At 46.4% G+C, this 15327-nt stretch overlaps 2 protein-coding genes across 2 annotated transcripts; both read left to right on the forward strand.

Moving 5' to 3' along the window:
• The first annotated feature begins 7287 nt into the window (after positions 1–7287).
• On the forward strand, positions 7288–9241 carry LOC143002133 (parvalbumin, thymic-like). The gene is made up of 4 exons (XM_076152088.1): positions 7288–8077; positions 8171–8303; positions 8394–8503; positions 9039–9241. Exons 1-4 carry the CDS (start codon positions 8017–8019, stop codon positions 9065–9067), a joined length of 333 nt encoding a protein of 110 aa, XP_076008203.1. The 5' UTR covers positions 7288–8016; the 3' UTR covers positions 9068–9241.
• Positions 9242–12016: 2775 nt separating this feature from the next.
• Positions 12017–14213, forward strand: LOC143002134 (parvalbumin alpha-like). Its single transcript, XM_076152089.1, has 5 exons — positions 12017–12087; positions 12612–12678; positions 13013–13145; positions 13597–13706; positions 13861–14213. The coding sequence occupies exons 2-5, from the start codon at positions 12618–12620 to the stop codon at positions 13884–13886; spliced, it is 330 nt and encodes a 109-aa protein (XP_076008204.1). The 5' UTR covers positions 12017–12087; positions 12612–12617; the 3' UTR covers positions 13887–14213.
• Positions 14214–15327: the final 1114 nt, after the last annotated feature.

Genomic DNA, 15327 nt, shown 5'->3' on the forward strand with positions numbered 1-15327 from the left:
AAGAACACAGACACACACTAAAAGACACAAGTAACCTACAAATCATACACATGTAGTCTCCTTTTAGAAAACCCAGGCAGACAACAGACCTAATAAGGAGAAGTGAGCAGGATCATCGACTGATATGCGTTGCTTCATGGCTTTGCTGCATCGTGACGCTGCAAAATGAGTTACAACATGCTGAATCTGTCTGAGAGCGGCATGCACGATGGCGCCGTCTCTCGTCCTACCTTGTGTCCTCTGAGCCCCACTCATTCCACAGACTGTGACCGCTCGGCACGCAGCTCATCGAGGGCACCGTGTCAGTCCAGCTAAACATATGGAGAGGAGAGGAGAGGAGAGAGAGGATGGAGAGGGGAGAAAGGAAATGAGGGGAGTAGATCCGATGATAGGAGGCAGGAGGAATGGAGGAAAGTGATGAGGAAGGGAAAAGGACAAAGCACTCGTGTGTACACTCCTGCTGGCTGCTGGCCTTTCTGCAGCAGAAGAGGAGATCAATACCACATCAGCTCTCATGTAACACACACAGACAGTAACAGCAGCATCACAGGAAACACACACACATTTATCAAATCACACATGTGAAGGTGTTAAAGAGAGCACTCTCCTTTTTAATGGAAGCCATTTTAACAACAATATGAAGCAATATATTGTAGTGATTCACAGCAAAATCCCCTGATATACCAGCAGGGGGCGCTTCAAGCACCACCAATGGTACGCATACCACAGTTTGATCACCAAGATAATACATCTGGAACCACAACAACATTCATATATTATAACATTATGACCATCATTTCTTTCTTAATGAGTCGCCGGCGTGCGTGCGTGCGTGCGTGCGTGCAGTGTGCTGTGTGTATGCAGGGGAGTGTGTCGGCAGCAAAAAGTGTCCTCTGGTGGACATGTGAGGTATTGACCCGTGACAGTCAACGTGCGTGTGCGTGTGCGTGTGCGTGTGCGTGTGCGTGTGCGTGTGCGTGTGCGTGTGCGTGTGTGTCACCCCGCTGCTTTTGAATTAAGCATTTCATACAAAAACTCTTTATTGACGCAAGATATGATTGTTTGATAGTGTTTGTTGTTTTGGGTCGATTGATTCTCTTTATTCATTTTGTTTACACTTGTGTGTACCTACCCGGATCCTCCCTCTTAGGACATCACCTACTCTGTCCTAGCTCGTCTGATGCTCTTGTTTTCTAATCTTTCATTTCTAATTTGTCCATTTTTTTTTATTTTTTATTTTTTCTCATTCATCATAGTACCTTACTTATTGCACTTCTGCTCTAGCTCTAGTTCTGCTCTTAGCTGTTGGTTTAGGAAGGAATGCACTTATTGTAAGTCGCTTTGGATAAAAGCGTCTACTAAAAGACCGTAATGTAATGTAATGTAATGTAATGTGTGGTCACGCCTCATGCCACAGAGACTATTAGCGCCCTCCGGTGGCGCGTTAGTAAAACAGCAGGCAGACTGGATCAAATTGCATCATCAGCGAAGGAGACAGATCTATTGGGACGCTCCCGCTGATAACGTGTTCCCCCTGGCAACAAAATCACTGATGCTGGAGTTCTGCATCACACACTCAGGCAGCATTAGGATGATGTTACCCGGAGGAAACGACATCGCCATTCAGTCCATCTCTGGAGGAAGTAGGAGAGAGGAGAGAGAGAGAGAGAGAGAGATGACGTAGAGATGGACTGATGGTGTTTACGTTTCATTCTCAAGCTTTACTTGTGTTTATAATGCAAGAATTATTCACATCTCTCCCTTGTCAGATCAGGACAGGTTACGGCGCCCTAAGTGCTTACAGAACAGTGTTCCATTCAGTTTTTCAGTACATGACGCTGAGCTGAAAGTGATTGATGCAGCCTACTAAGCCACTCCTCATCTGATATCGTGACAGGTTCTGCGTCCAAATGTCAGACGAATGTGCGACGCTTCTTACATTTCAGCCTCTCTAACTGATCGGGCCGAGGCAGCAGAAGCCTTATTTCTCAAAACAAAACCCTCCTTGTCTTCTCGCATAACAGGTGACTGATTAACAGTCACCTTTCAATATTAGTTCATGTTTGTTTACTATAATCCCACTATAATCCATCTCGTTTTTCACCCTGCCATCCGTCCAGCTCATTAGATTTCGCCACCACCCAGAGAGCCAGCAGAATTTAACCCAGCACACAGGGGAACTCGACCCTATAGGCACCAGAGGGTGAACTAGGAGGGAGAACGCGTCTGTTGTGCCATGGAGGGTGTGAACAAGCAGCCTGGCTTGAATTTACGAATTAATTGGCTGGAGCCGGCTGCAACATACTGATTGAGTTGTAACGTCCGTGCCTCATGCCAAAAAGATGGTGGAACTATCCTTTTACACCGCACGGGCAGAATCATCACATCCAGCCCACAGACGGCAAGTGACACCAAACAATCCCTGAGAGGCGGGTAATTGGAGATGATTGGGCTTATTCTGAGCATGCCAAGTGACCATGCTCAAGGCCTGGAGATCAACAGATGGAACTCCAGCCTCTGAGCTCGCTGTCTGACGCCAGCGGAAAGGAGCACAGCACAGCAAAGCACCATGGGCCACATGTGAAAGCGAAACACTGGGTCAGGATGCTGGTAATGCCTTCTGCAGCCTTTATTTGGACACGGGAAAGCCTGCAGAGGTGGAGAGGAGGGGGAGCTGCTGGGGGTTGTGAAACAGGACACTAGAATAGCGACACATTCAGCAGTAAACATGTCACAGCTGTGTACATATTTGTTCAAGGTTGTTAGCTTGAACGGCATTAAAAAGGAAACTGCCCCTGTTGTTGAGTCGAGCAATCAATTGCACAAAGACTTTTCAGTGAGGGTGAGATTAAAGTGTCTTGAAGGTGTTTGCTGACAGAGACTCTTTAATATGATGACATAAATGTGTAATCCAAGTCTGATAGCTGGCTGAGCATTTATGAGCTTCTGTTGACAGCCGCACACCTGCTCTTCCCCAGTCCAGGCCGGGAAACGCTGTCTGCCTGTAACTAGCACCTCTGCTGCCAAGGGCATGGCCAAATCGGGCAAAGCATAAGTGTGTGTGCCTGCGTGCGTGTGTGTGTGTGTGTGTGTGTGTGTGTGTGTGTGTGTGTGTGTGTTTGAAAACTCAGTGTTTGTATCAAAAGGTGAGGAGAGGCAGAGATGGATGTGAGGAAGGTCAGGCTGTTATTGGCGGTCAGAGAGTGGAGCCAAATAAGGTAAACATGGATTAATGGCAGCGTTGCTCCATCACTGTGTGCATTCACCTTATAGAGGCATTAACTTTAAAGTATATCCGTGCATGTGTGTGCTACTGAAACTGACAGTTTACAGTGTGAGTACACGGACATCCAAAGTTCAAAAGTATAACAAATACAAACTCTTATTCAAAAGGGAATCATGATGAAACTATTGGTCAAATTCTTGTCAATACCTTGAAAACATAAATGGATAGATAGATAGGTTAAGATATAACTAGAGGTAGATATTACTAAGCAAGCATCACAAACTGGTGATACAATGAGATTCATGTTAGATGAGACGCAGTAAATGTTGTGACAGATTATTTGTCACCATAAAATCTGAACTCCGGTTGTAAAACTGATGTCATGTCGTTGCAGTAACTCACCGACAGAGGGCAGTAGAGTTTGGCAGTCCCAGTGTTGATTATAATGTGACTGCGCTGGATAAAACACATTCACACCGTTAACCTTGTCATAAAAATAAACACACATCAACTGAAACAACGGCAGATAAACATCAGACGTCCCTTCTCATGAGCAGGTTTAGATGTTTGGCATGTTTCTCTGCATTCTATTTATTTATACATTTTTAATTAATCTGGTATTAAAGCCGATAGTGAAAGGCCCGAGTGTGTGACTTGATGTGGCCGGGCTTCTGTTTCTGCTCTGTGCCATTTTGTAAAGGTTGAGCGATGTCTTGAGCGTGTATGTAAACACTTAGGTCATCCTGTGGTGTAATCAAGACACGGGAGCAGCGACGCTCGATGAAACCATATTTCATCATACCGTCGACATTAACTTAACGCTGAGTTGCCTCACCCACAAGCCACTGGGAATCAGCTTTAAATGTCAGGACTGCTGGCGGCCGAAGATGGTGGTGAAAGTGAAAATGACCTCTGACCTGTTCAAACACACTCGTACTGACACACACACAAGCATGCGGGGGGGAAACAGCTGCGGAGCTTCTTGACTGGTTTAAAGTGTTAACGTTGGAGCTGAGCTTGATTGCACGCTGACAGAGCTCTCACTTACACACACACACACACACACACACACACACACACACACACACACACACACACACACACACACACACACAGCCGTGATAAGATAAGAGCAGATCTGTTTCAGCAGCTAATCTTAACTGTGATGAGGTTCAGAGGCCCCGCAGCATCAGAATATACACAAATATCTGTATTTGGGAGTGTCGCACCTCATCAGGCTGACAGACAGACAGGGAATCAGAGTCTGGCCTCTCACGTCAAACCATCACGTTTATGTGCTGACCTGCTCGGGCCTTGGGGTTTGACATAAACTGCGTGCGGTCTTTGAGGAAGTGTATTTTGAGACGCTCTTGAGTTTGTTTGCCATTTGTCTTCAACGCTATAAATCCAGTCAGAGCCAGAGCCTGCAACCCTGATGCTGCTAACACTGCCTGTGCTTTAGTTACGTTCCATTCACCCCGCCTCCCTCTCCTCAGAGTGGCCCGAGGGACTCCCTGAGGCCCCCCTGGGCACCCCGTCGGCCTACCCAGGTCCTCTCAAATGCGTCCTAAGCTGGCTGACATTCATCAGGCCCTGATCCAGTTGCGCAGCAGCGGCGGCACCTAAGTCAAAAATCCAATGAGTCAGGAATGCCCTTGGTTCATCTCGTAACGGATCAGAAACAGATTAGTGCATCCAGGAAGCAGAACCTAAAGAGGGTTGAGCTAATTCATGCTTGATCTGCGAGCGTCAGGTTGTGAAAGACCCTTCAGCTGCACAGCCTGCTCTCATGCTGGAGAGTAGAGTAGTGTTAGTATTTGTGCTTTTTGTTGTGCTTTGAGCCTCTTTTCCTTCACTAAGCAGCATTATGTCATCAGCTATAAGGAGAGGAGTGTGTCTTTTACACTCATTACTGCCTGATGTATTAGAGTGGCAGAGGAGCAATGCTTATCTTTAATCAGCTGCTTGCCTCGGGTCAAATTGAGAGACACTTTCCAAGATTTCAGGGATTCAAGCCTGATCCTGTTCAGCTACTTCTGCTACTAAGATAGAGAACAGGGAACATCCCAAAACAAATAAGGGGACACAAAAAGAGACACGTCCTCTGCTGGAGGTCATTAGGGAAACCCAGCAAGATATGAAGGCACACAAACATACACACACACACACACTCAGAGAGGAGAGAGAGAGCAGGACAGTTTGCAAAGCAAGCAGCGGAGCGTGTGGTGTTGTGGTGATGTGGGAAGGGGGTAAAGTGTGTGTGTGTTGGGGGTGTGGGGGGGAACTTGGCTGATATGGAGTGTGTAGCCGGCATGCCCACACTGCAGCTGGTCAGGTAGAAATAGATGAGGCAGTAACTGAGCCGGGGGGGGAGGAGGAGGGGGGAGGAGCGTCTCCGTCTCTGTCCGAGGGGCCAAATGTTTGAGATGTTACAGACGCTGGCAGGTTGACTGCAGCATGCGGAGCATTAAGTCTAATAACCTGATGACAATACCATTAATCTGCTTCAGAGGGAACTTAACACTCTAAATCATTCCTACTGAGAAGATTACAACCACAACCACAACCGCAGACAGCAAGAGGAGTTACTGTAATGTACGGCTCATAAAAATGACTTACTGACTTTAAAGATATAAAGACGGTAATAGGAAAATGATAAACATCACTTTGTCTCCCTCTTGATTATTTATGAATGATTTAACATTGGTTGGGTGAAAGACTGGATGTGTGTGTCTGCGTGTGTGTGTCTCTATCAAACACAAGCGTCACAGCAAATGCTTAAAGCAAAGCAATGTGTGATATACTAATTAAATAGGAATAAGTCATTTTGGGAAACAGACTGAAACAGTATTACGCAATAGTTTGAATTTGGAGAGCGTGTGGACGCTATGAGTTTCTTGATTTTAGAGATTCTTAAATGATAAAACCCACTAAAGCAAAAACATAAAGAGAGCATTGAATTAAATGATAGTATCTGATGATTGATTATAGAATGGTGTGTTAGTCTGTCTGTACAGTTATGAATCCAGCTAAAGTGCCTTTGAACCAGACAGCCACCTCAGCTGTGAGCCCGTTTACAAAGGTCAGCTGTGAGTATCAGGTAGAGGAATTGATCCATCTGCTTTCTGTGTGTTCCATCCAGACAGCAGTCAACCCTGACACACACACACACACACACACTTTCTGATCCCATAGAACGTCACAAAAACGCAGATCAGCAGTTTGTGTCATACGTACCTCTCTCTCTCTCTCTTTGTCCCGGTCCTCTGCCTTTTTCGAGCCGAGTGAATGTCGAGCATTTTAAATGACACAAATCCAAAGCTGAGGACTTTAAACACAAAGTCCCTGTATCCCCTCAAACTACATGGACCTTCTCAAACTGGCCTCGGACTGAAGACCTTCGCCCTCTCCCACGCCGCTCCGCCTCACCTCGCTACGCCTCCAGCGTCCGCATCCATCTTTTCCTCCCTGCCCCCATCCCCCTCTTCCTCCTCTCATCCACCGTTCCATCACGCAGGAAGGCTGGTCTTCCCGCAAACAAGTGTCTGAGGCTTGGACGGGGACAAGGCCGAGGCCGGGGAGGGGCAGAGGATGTTTTTGTCACTCTCCTTACAGGCCTGAGTGTTGGTCCATCCTGAGGAAACCGGGCTAACGTCACTGTGGATGGGCTCTGGGGCTCACGCCAGAGGGCCTGCCAGGGCCGGTGTGACGCAGCAATAACTCTCCCTCTCTCTCACACACACACACACACACACACACACACACGGGAGCTATAAAGGCCAGAAACCAAAGTGGAAAAGCCGGAGTCCAATGTGGTGTGTGAAGATACAGAGAGGATTTCAGAACAAATGCTTGTATCCTTGCCAACCAGCCGTCCTCCATTTCCTGAACAACACGGCCATAAAGCAAACACCTGCGCGGGGGCTGAGGTGTGCAGCAGGTGGTTTGTAAACACGCCCCAGAGTCGACTTAGAGGAGTTTAACCCATCAAGATGTCCATGCTTCCTTGAATCAAGTTTAAATCTACCTTCTCTTTGTGTTGTTGTTGTTGTTGTTGTTGTTGTTGTTGTTGTTGTGCTGTCTCTCTTGGTTTTTGGGGGTTTATTTTGTAGCTTTTTATGTCTGTCAATCATCAGGAAAACCCTCCAATGCACACAGAAATCAAGTATTATATGAATTGTTTATGTAAGTCCACTGCTCAGTTTGTTTTCTAAGAGGACACTCAGTCATTTTATTACATATATACTGCGTATGTGTGTGGTCAGTATTGTGAGTGTGAGCTGAGCCACAGCCTGAAAGTGACAGAGGCCATAATAACAGGATGTTTACAGCCGGAGGAAACGCTGCCAGGGGCGACCGTGAGCGAGAGGCCATCGTGAGCGCGCGGCTGGAAATACGAGCAAAGAGGAAACGCAGGCCAGCAGGTTTCCCTCCTGATCCACCAAATATAACCCCAGTGACTGCTGCTGTGTTTACATCCACACCTGACCAGGGGTTTGTTTAGGGAGACACACGACCACCGTGACCCCTGACCTCCATAGAAAGGAGGGGGAAAAAAATAAAAAACAGTTGTGTAAGATTCTCTGTGATTTTGCACACACACACACACACACACACACACACACACACACACACACACACACACACACACAATGGAGGCTGAAGTGGTCAGCTGCAGGTGACAGCAGACATGAGGACACTGGTGGTTTCTGACACTGTGGGGGTAAATCCACTGTCACCAGTCAGCAGGCTGCAACATCAACCTCAACACCGTCTTCATCGTCTTCATCATGGCCATCACGGACTTCCTAGCTGCCTCGGACATCACTTCAGCCATTAACGCTTGTAAAGGTGAGGAGATAATGTTAAAACGATTATGGCCTCTGGGAGTGAGTGTGTGTGTCTGTGTGTGTGTTGCATCTTCATCATCTCCTCTCCTTTCAGCAAAGGATTCCTTCAACCTGAAGACGTTTTTCAAAACAGTGGGACTATCCAAGAAAACTCCCTCAGAGATCGAGAGGGTCTTTAAGATCCTGGACCAGGACAAAAGCGGCTTCATCGAGCAAGACGAGCTCCAGTTGAGTCTGAGCACAGGAGGCACAGCAGCTTTGTGTTTGTACGAACAAGCGCCGCGTTCTCATCTCATATGTTTGCTCCTTTACGTCAGGCTCTTCCTGCAGAACTTCGCCAAAGGAGCGAGGCCCCTGACCGCCGCCGAGACCAGAGCTTTCCTCCTGGAGGGCGACTCCGACGGTGACGGGAAGATCGGCTGGGAAGGTAGGCAGGCTGAAGCCTGGATGGAGATCAGGTGTTGTTGTATTTTGTTGGGCTCTACTTAACTAGATTTCGTAGACTGAAGAGATTACGTCATTGTTGTCACTTAGAACATTGTCGGCATGAAGTGGGAAACGGAAACAATTCAATTTGGAATATTTAAAGGTGTTGTTTGTGTTAATCATGACCTTTGGTTCGGCCCCGTGAGCAAAATATAAGATAATTGATCCTAATCGGTTGATTAATTGAACATAAACAGAGCATGAATGTGGCCGGAGTAGGAGTTAATGGCTTCAGCTGGTGGTGATAAACTGATCCCACTCAACACCGCCAGGAATCCTCGGTTGCTATGCGACCAATGAGCAGCCACAAACAATCACTTCATACACACTGCGAGTGTCACAGCCAGAGATAGACACTTCAGTATTTTAAGTGGCGTTGGGAGCCGGCGGGATGAAATTACAACATGATTCTCCCAGATGAGGTTTGGAGGAGCTGAGTGGATCTGATTGTGTTTGTTTCCTCTGTTCTGTTTCAGAGTTTTCAGCACTGGTCAAGTCTTCATAAGGGCGTCGACCCCGATATGACGATGATCTCAGGGTTCCGCCTTTTATTAGGTTTACTAGATAACAGAACATGGACTCCTCGAAGGGCACAGAGAGTGAAGGGAGCTTACAGTGTTGTAAAGTGATTAGATGAACAGTCCATGGGTTTATCCTCTCCTCTGCCACGTGTCTTTCTCTAACCTCAAATAAAAGTCATTTTGTGCACAAAACGTTCCAGTGTGATTTCTCCCCCTGGATCTTTCTGGACGCAGCAGCAGCAGATTCCTCCCTCATGACGCCACGCTGAGCTCCACCGAGGCTTTAGGTTTCCCTCATGAACGGCAGGAGTAACTTTCCCTCTGTGCAAATGAAGTGCTTGGCATGCGGGCCATCTGACACCTCAGACGGAGAGATTTAGTGTGAAGTATGTGTGCACGCGTGGACAACATTAAACCTGCTTCCTCTGAAACGACGCTAGAGATCGTTATAAAGACACATTAAGCTGTTCTGTGTCTTATTCAAACCATAAGCTTCCATGTTATGACCCCTAAAATGATTCATGAGGTAACACAGTAAAGTGATCTACTCCATTTTACTTTTACGGATCAATTCTTTTATTTACATGAAATGTATGGAAAGTGGGGAAACTGTTTATAGTTGCTTCCTATGAACCCGAGCCTGAGTCTCTGCTGGAGGTGATGTGACTGTCATCTAGATCTGTTTACATTATATTTCTGAATGTCACAGACAGACAATACTGTAACTCTGCCCTGAGGAACGAGCCGTCCGTGCCGTCGCATCCACGGTGAACCTGAAAGAGAAACACAAAGATGAGAGGCGTTAGTAACATTTAGGGTCAAAACAAAATGTTTAGCAGCAGGAGAAGGATCTGGGCGATTCATAAAGTCTGAGATTTAGAATGTAGTAGCGAATAAATGTGACATCATCCTTTAGTTTGGATGACATCACTGTTGTATTTGGTTTATTAGATGATGTCTCTCTGCGAGTTTGATGGCATCGCTATGTTTTTCAGTGGCTAGTCACCCAGGAAGTGAAATACTACTACAGTCAGTGTTGCACAATACTACAATTAGTAAGTAAACGATACGGGGGGTTCAGTCATCAATCCCAGTCATTCCACAGCTTTTTGGCACCTGAGCCTTTGCCGCTGACACAACCAACCCGGGGGTTTGCCACACAGACTTGTCAGTCTTTTGGCACGGCCCACAGATGACGGGAGTTTCCGGGACTCTCTGGGACTCTCCGGCCTGGCAGTGCTTCAGCTGTGCAGTGTACTCGCTGTAAACCAGCGGAGGAACTGCGGAGCCGGATAGTGTTTCTGTTTCTGTGCCGGCACATTTGCAGGACACTTTTGTCAATGTGTGCATATTTATCTGCAACAGTTTCTCCGATTGCAAGAGGCTGCTGGGTGGCAGAGAGCGACAGGGAATACGGGTCACTTCCATTTCTGCTGAAACCAGAGGGAGGGAAAGACTCACGTGTGGCTCCAGGGTCACATTGACACCCTCGCATCGTGAATTAAGATCACACAGAAGAACACAAGGGGGCAACTTCCAGCTGTTCTTCCATCCTTGAAGTATTTGAAACATAATCTTAAAACAATATATTTTACTTTCCCGTACCGAGAGCAAACGTAAGAATTCCAACGTGTCACAGCCTTACATTTTAAAAATAAAGCTCTGAAAGCCCTGATGAAGGAGCGCTCTTCACACTCTTGAGTTACAGCCCATCATGGCCCTTTGCTTGACGGCCTTCGTCCCTCCTCTGGCATATTTGTAATTTAAGCCTGATATTGAAGAAGGGCAGGAATAGTTGCCGTGGCGAGTCGTTTGAGGTGAGAGACCTTGCTTGACCACTGCAAATGTTAAGATTTAAGAAAAGTCCTGACTTGAAGAAAAGGTGTGGAAGTGCCGGACAGCTGCTCACCTGAATTGACACAGGACTCTGATAGAAAATCATTTTATTGAGTCTTTAAAGGCTGAACTGCTGCATTCTAACATAAAGGGCCTGAAATCTGTCAACCCAGAGTCTGTTTTCATGATTTCTTCAAACAGTTTAATCTCAATATTAAAGCAGCTACAGCAGCTTCCCAACACTGCCACCTGTTGCAGCACAAGGACACAGCAGGCCTGCACCAGCAACGCCTGTCCTGAGGGCTAATATGGGCATGGAAGAGCCCCCCGGACCCCCAGCTGTCTGAGTCAGCAGCTTTAATTTACTGTCTGATTGGAATCACTGAGTCAAACTCTTACGTCCACGTGGAATTCCACTCGTAAGTCCCAATAAAATTCCTGACCTCATTCCCAGTGTCGCCCCGTGCGGTCATCAATCACAAGAATGACACTTTTCCCGACAGCAGAATGCCAATTACACTCAGGCTCATTTTCACCAAAACCTTTCAGAGTTCAGAGGGGCACGAGTCGGCCATTAATAACCACGGCAACCATTTAAAATGACACAGAAAGTAACAGTGTGTGTGTAATCATCAATCATTCCATCTTTGAACAAAGTCAAGCACGATAAACAGCTCAAACGTTAAGTCGTCGCTCCTTCTATTCCTCATATCAAAGCTCCTAATTCGCCTTCATTCACATAAACTTGTGTCCTCTGTCTACTAATTCCACACTCCACACACCGGTTTACCTCGTTCCTCCAGCTGTTGTACATTACGCAGATACACCTCAAAATACCGATTGGCCACAGAGTGTGTTTCAACCCAATCAGCAGTATATAATTAGCTCTATGCAATATCAAGCACTTTTGCATAGGAGTACACTTGGCCTACCATTTAAGCATCTTCATTTATGTACATAAAAATAGAACAGCTCTGTCTACTGGACACATTTTTCAACGGAAGGCTTTGACTGCTTTGCATGCAGTGTCTATTACACAGGCTATGCCTCATATTTCGGGCCGAGTGAAGGTATAAAAGCCCACGAGCGTCTCGGAGGAAGTCACTGCAGTGAGCTGATCTATCAGAGTGAATCCTCTCTCTAGTCTTGGAGATACACATCCTCAAAGGTGAGTTCCACTGAGGAGCTGCAGACTTCCACTTCTGCCACGAGCCCCCAGAGCGATTCGGGGCTTCACCTCCCGGGACTCAGAGCTGAGGAAAGGGGGGTCCCCTCGCATGCAGGGCCAGATTCTGAACTTCACAGGCTCAGAGTTTGGCTTTGGACTAACGAAGGATCCGAATGGAAAAACCAACCGACCACAGCTGCAAAGGATATTCAATCTTTTGCCTTGGAGGGCTTTGTTTTGGGGGAAATTGGACTACTTTTTCTGATTTGAGCCGTTTGTTTGGGGGCGACCTGAGAGGAATACTCACACATAGACATGATGCAGTACATTGCATGGCACTTTGTACCAAATTAGACCTGAATGATGTCAAATCTAACAGATCTGACCCAGAGAAGCAAAACAGAACGCCTGCCTGCCTCCTCATCAGTGAAATCATTCATTATGAATTGTGTTACTGTCCTGTGCTTTGCTTTAAAGCTGAACTGATCTTGACTGACTTGTCTTCTGCTCTCTTCCTCCCTCAGCTAACAATGGCATTCAGTGGTATTCTGTCTGATGCTGACATGACTGCAGCCCTTGCAACTTGCAAAGGTAACGCACACCATACAGTCACCACATCTTAAGATAGAGCTAGAGAGGCTAGACATTCACAACATCACACCAGGCGGCTTCATAGTACAATGGGGCAGAATTCAATTTAATCACAAAGCTACAGGGTGGATGAGTGATGGAGTGACAGCTGTAATGCCATTTCTGCATGGACTCCACTTTGAATAAGGATAAGAACATCAAATGAGAGACTAACAGACTTGCTGAATTACAGTCAAATATGGAGTTTGGAGATGCCTGCAGATGAAAGTCTAATCAATGACAAAGCAGCAGTGTTGATTGTGAGATAAAGAGCGATCCACTTCTCTCCTTTCAGCTCCAGATACTTTCAAGCACAAGGAATTCTTCGCTAAGAGCGGCCTGTCTGCCAAGTCAGCCGATGAACTCAAGAAGGCCTTTGAAATCATTGACAACGACCAGAGTGGCTACATTGAGGAGGCGGAGCTGAAGTAAGTGCCCTCTTTTAGATCTAAGAAGGTTTGGATTGGTTGGGGGAGACTGGGAGCCTTTGTGGCACAGAGATCGCCTTTCACAATGAATTCAGAATGATGTCAGCGCCTCCAAAGCATCGGAGAAGCTGGCTCCTTGGCAGTAACCCTATGCTGCGCTCTCCTCTGGCGTCTCATGTTGTAGGCGATGATGAAAGCAGAACACGACAGAAACCTGACTTGACTTTTCATTGGCAAGTTTCAATCGACGTCACTGTTGACTTGATTTTACTTCAACTTGAATCGACCCCAAATGATTCAGTATATGTAAATGAAACAGACAAGGACTCCAGGGAATAATCAGGTTAGGCTCAGAGGAATGATCAGGCTAGGCTAGAAAACATTGAAGAAGAAGACGAGGAAGAAGAACAATGTTTCAGCTTTCTAAAGAACATTTCCTTCTCTTGTCCAGGAACTTCTTGCAGAACTTCAACAGCGGTGCCAGACTTCTGACCGAGGCTGAGACCAAGGCCTTCATGGCAGCCGCAGACGACGATGGTGACGGCATGATTGGACTTGAAGGTGAGAGACTCTTTGTTTACATGCCGACGAAAAACACGGAAGATCTACCTGCTGAAGTAACCCGACACACTTACAATTCTCTCTCTCTTTCTCTCTCTTTCTCTCTCTCTCTCCGCCTCTCTCTCTCTCTCTTTGCTTCCCTTCCTGCCTGCAGAGTTCAGCCAGTTGATCAAGAAATAATTCAAAACTGACCACATCGTGTAAGGAATGAAGGAACAACATGAGCCGAGACGACCCACTCTACTCTTCTCCTTTTCCCTTTTCCTCTCTCTCTCTCTCTTCAGCTGCCCCCCCTTAACCACCACTTTTATACACCCGGGATTGTACCCAAACTGCGGCCCCCCTCTGGCTCACCCTTGCTGTGCACAATGAATGTATCTGGCCTAAATGTAATGCCTTTGTGTGTCTCTCTCTCCCTTTCTCTCTCTCACACTTCTGTTGTCGTCTTACTATGTGAGCTTTGCGCACTATGAGATCATGGAAGATGCACTTTTAAAGAAAAATGGACGGACGATGAGAAACCAATAAAGGTTCTTTTTCAAATACACATGACTGGCCTCCATCATTGATGAGTGGTGGAATGTTTCAACTTTATCAAATGCTTGGTTAACAAATGCTTCTACTCAGGAATCCTCCTCCTAACATTGTTACCCTCAAGGTCAGACAATGACAATCTAAAGCTATGATCTTCCATATCAATAACAGACTTGCTTTGATGGGCTGGAGGCTCAAACAGCTGTGATGATGTAATGCTAAATAAATACATGAAAAACAAAAGCTTTACACTCTTAATCTAGACTCTGGTGCACAGGCACGCAAACACACCAACCAACTCCTGCCCGACTTAATCCACCTCTCATCTTTTATAAGTGCGGAGGTTTTAACTGTAAAGCCCCGCAACATGTTAAAGATGCGCCTGCAGTGACGCTGGGCCGCCACAAGATGGTGCTTTTGATCCGTCAAAGGGGGCGCAGGTGTTTCAAGACTGGTTGATGATTGTTTTTCGCAGACGCTTGTGCGAAAAACCCTGTGGCTATTAAAATGTCACCAGTCGCCAAATGTCGAGTCAAATGTTTTCCGAGGGTGAAAGTTTGGGAGAATAATGAGATTGATTCCCTCTGGTCCTCGTTACAGGAGCGTGGCTTCCTGTTTGTTAATGGATCAGTGCTGACTGGATTCATCAGAGACGCCTCCGTGTCAGAAACAAGCCCATCGAGTGTAGAATGGCCCGTTGCTATGGCGACCAGGTGTAGGCAACCCTCTCCCATCCCAAACCGAAACCAATCCTCTCACCTTCACAGTAGTAGGTCACAGTAGGGGTGTGTGTGTGTGTGTGTGTGTGTGTGTGTGTGTGTGTGTGAGTGTGTGAGTGTGTGTATCCTGCTTTCACTTGGTCTTTACGTGGCGTTACTTAATGATCAAAATGTAAATACAATATATCATGTATATGAATAAAAAAGTAAAGAAATCAATCATATTGGATATTGATTTGAGATTGGAATGCTCGGATGCAGCAGTCACAGATAATTCAATGACGTTTACACCTTATTTATTAGCTTTAATAGAGCCTCTGCGAAGCCTGATTGGTTCATTATATAAGCACAAAGCCCTGCAATGTGGG

This window comes from Genypterus blacodes, unplaced genomic scaffold (genome assembly GCF_046128005.1).
Source record: "Genypterus blacodes isolate CSIRO-AG114 ecotype Tasmania unplaced genomic scaffold, CSIRO-AGI_Gbla_v1 ptg000055l_1, whole genome shotgun sequence".
NCBI classification, from domain to species: Eukaryota; Metazoa; Chordata; class Actinopteri; order Ophidiiformes; family Ophidiidae; genus Genypterus; species Genypterus blacodes.

Excerpts from the sequence above, each read along its gene's own strand:
- LOC143002134 (XM_076152089.1), top strand. The coding sequence starts at position 12,618 with ATGGCATTCAGTGGTATTCTGTCTGATGCTGACATGACTGCAGCCCTT. Across the intron at positions 12,679-13,012 it reads AGCCCTTGCAACTTGCAAAG|CTCCAGATACTTTCAAGCAC; the intron begins GTAACGCACACC and ends CTCTCCTTTCAG. Across the intron at positions 13,707-13,860 it reads CGGCATGATTGGACTTGAAG|AGTTCAGCCAGTTGATCAAG; the intron begins GTGAGAGACTCT and ends TCCTGCCTGCAG.
- LOC143002133 (XM_076152088.1), top strand. The coding sequence starts at position 8,017 with ATGGCCATCACGGACTTCCTAGCTGCCTCGGACATCACTTCAGCCATT. Across the intron at positions 8,078-8,170 it reads AGCCATTAACGCTTGTAAAG|CAAAGGATTCCTTCAACCTG; the intron begins GTGAGGAGATAA and ends CTCTCCTTTCAG. Across the intron at positions 8,304-8,393 it reads ATCGAGCAAGACGAGCTCCA|GCTCTTCCTGCAGAACTTCG; the intron begins GTTGAGTCTGAG and ends CCTTTACGTCAG.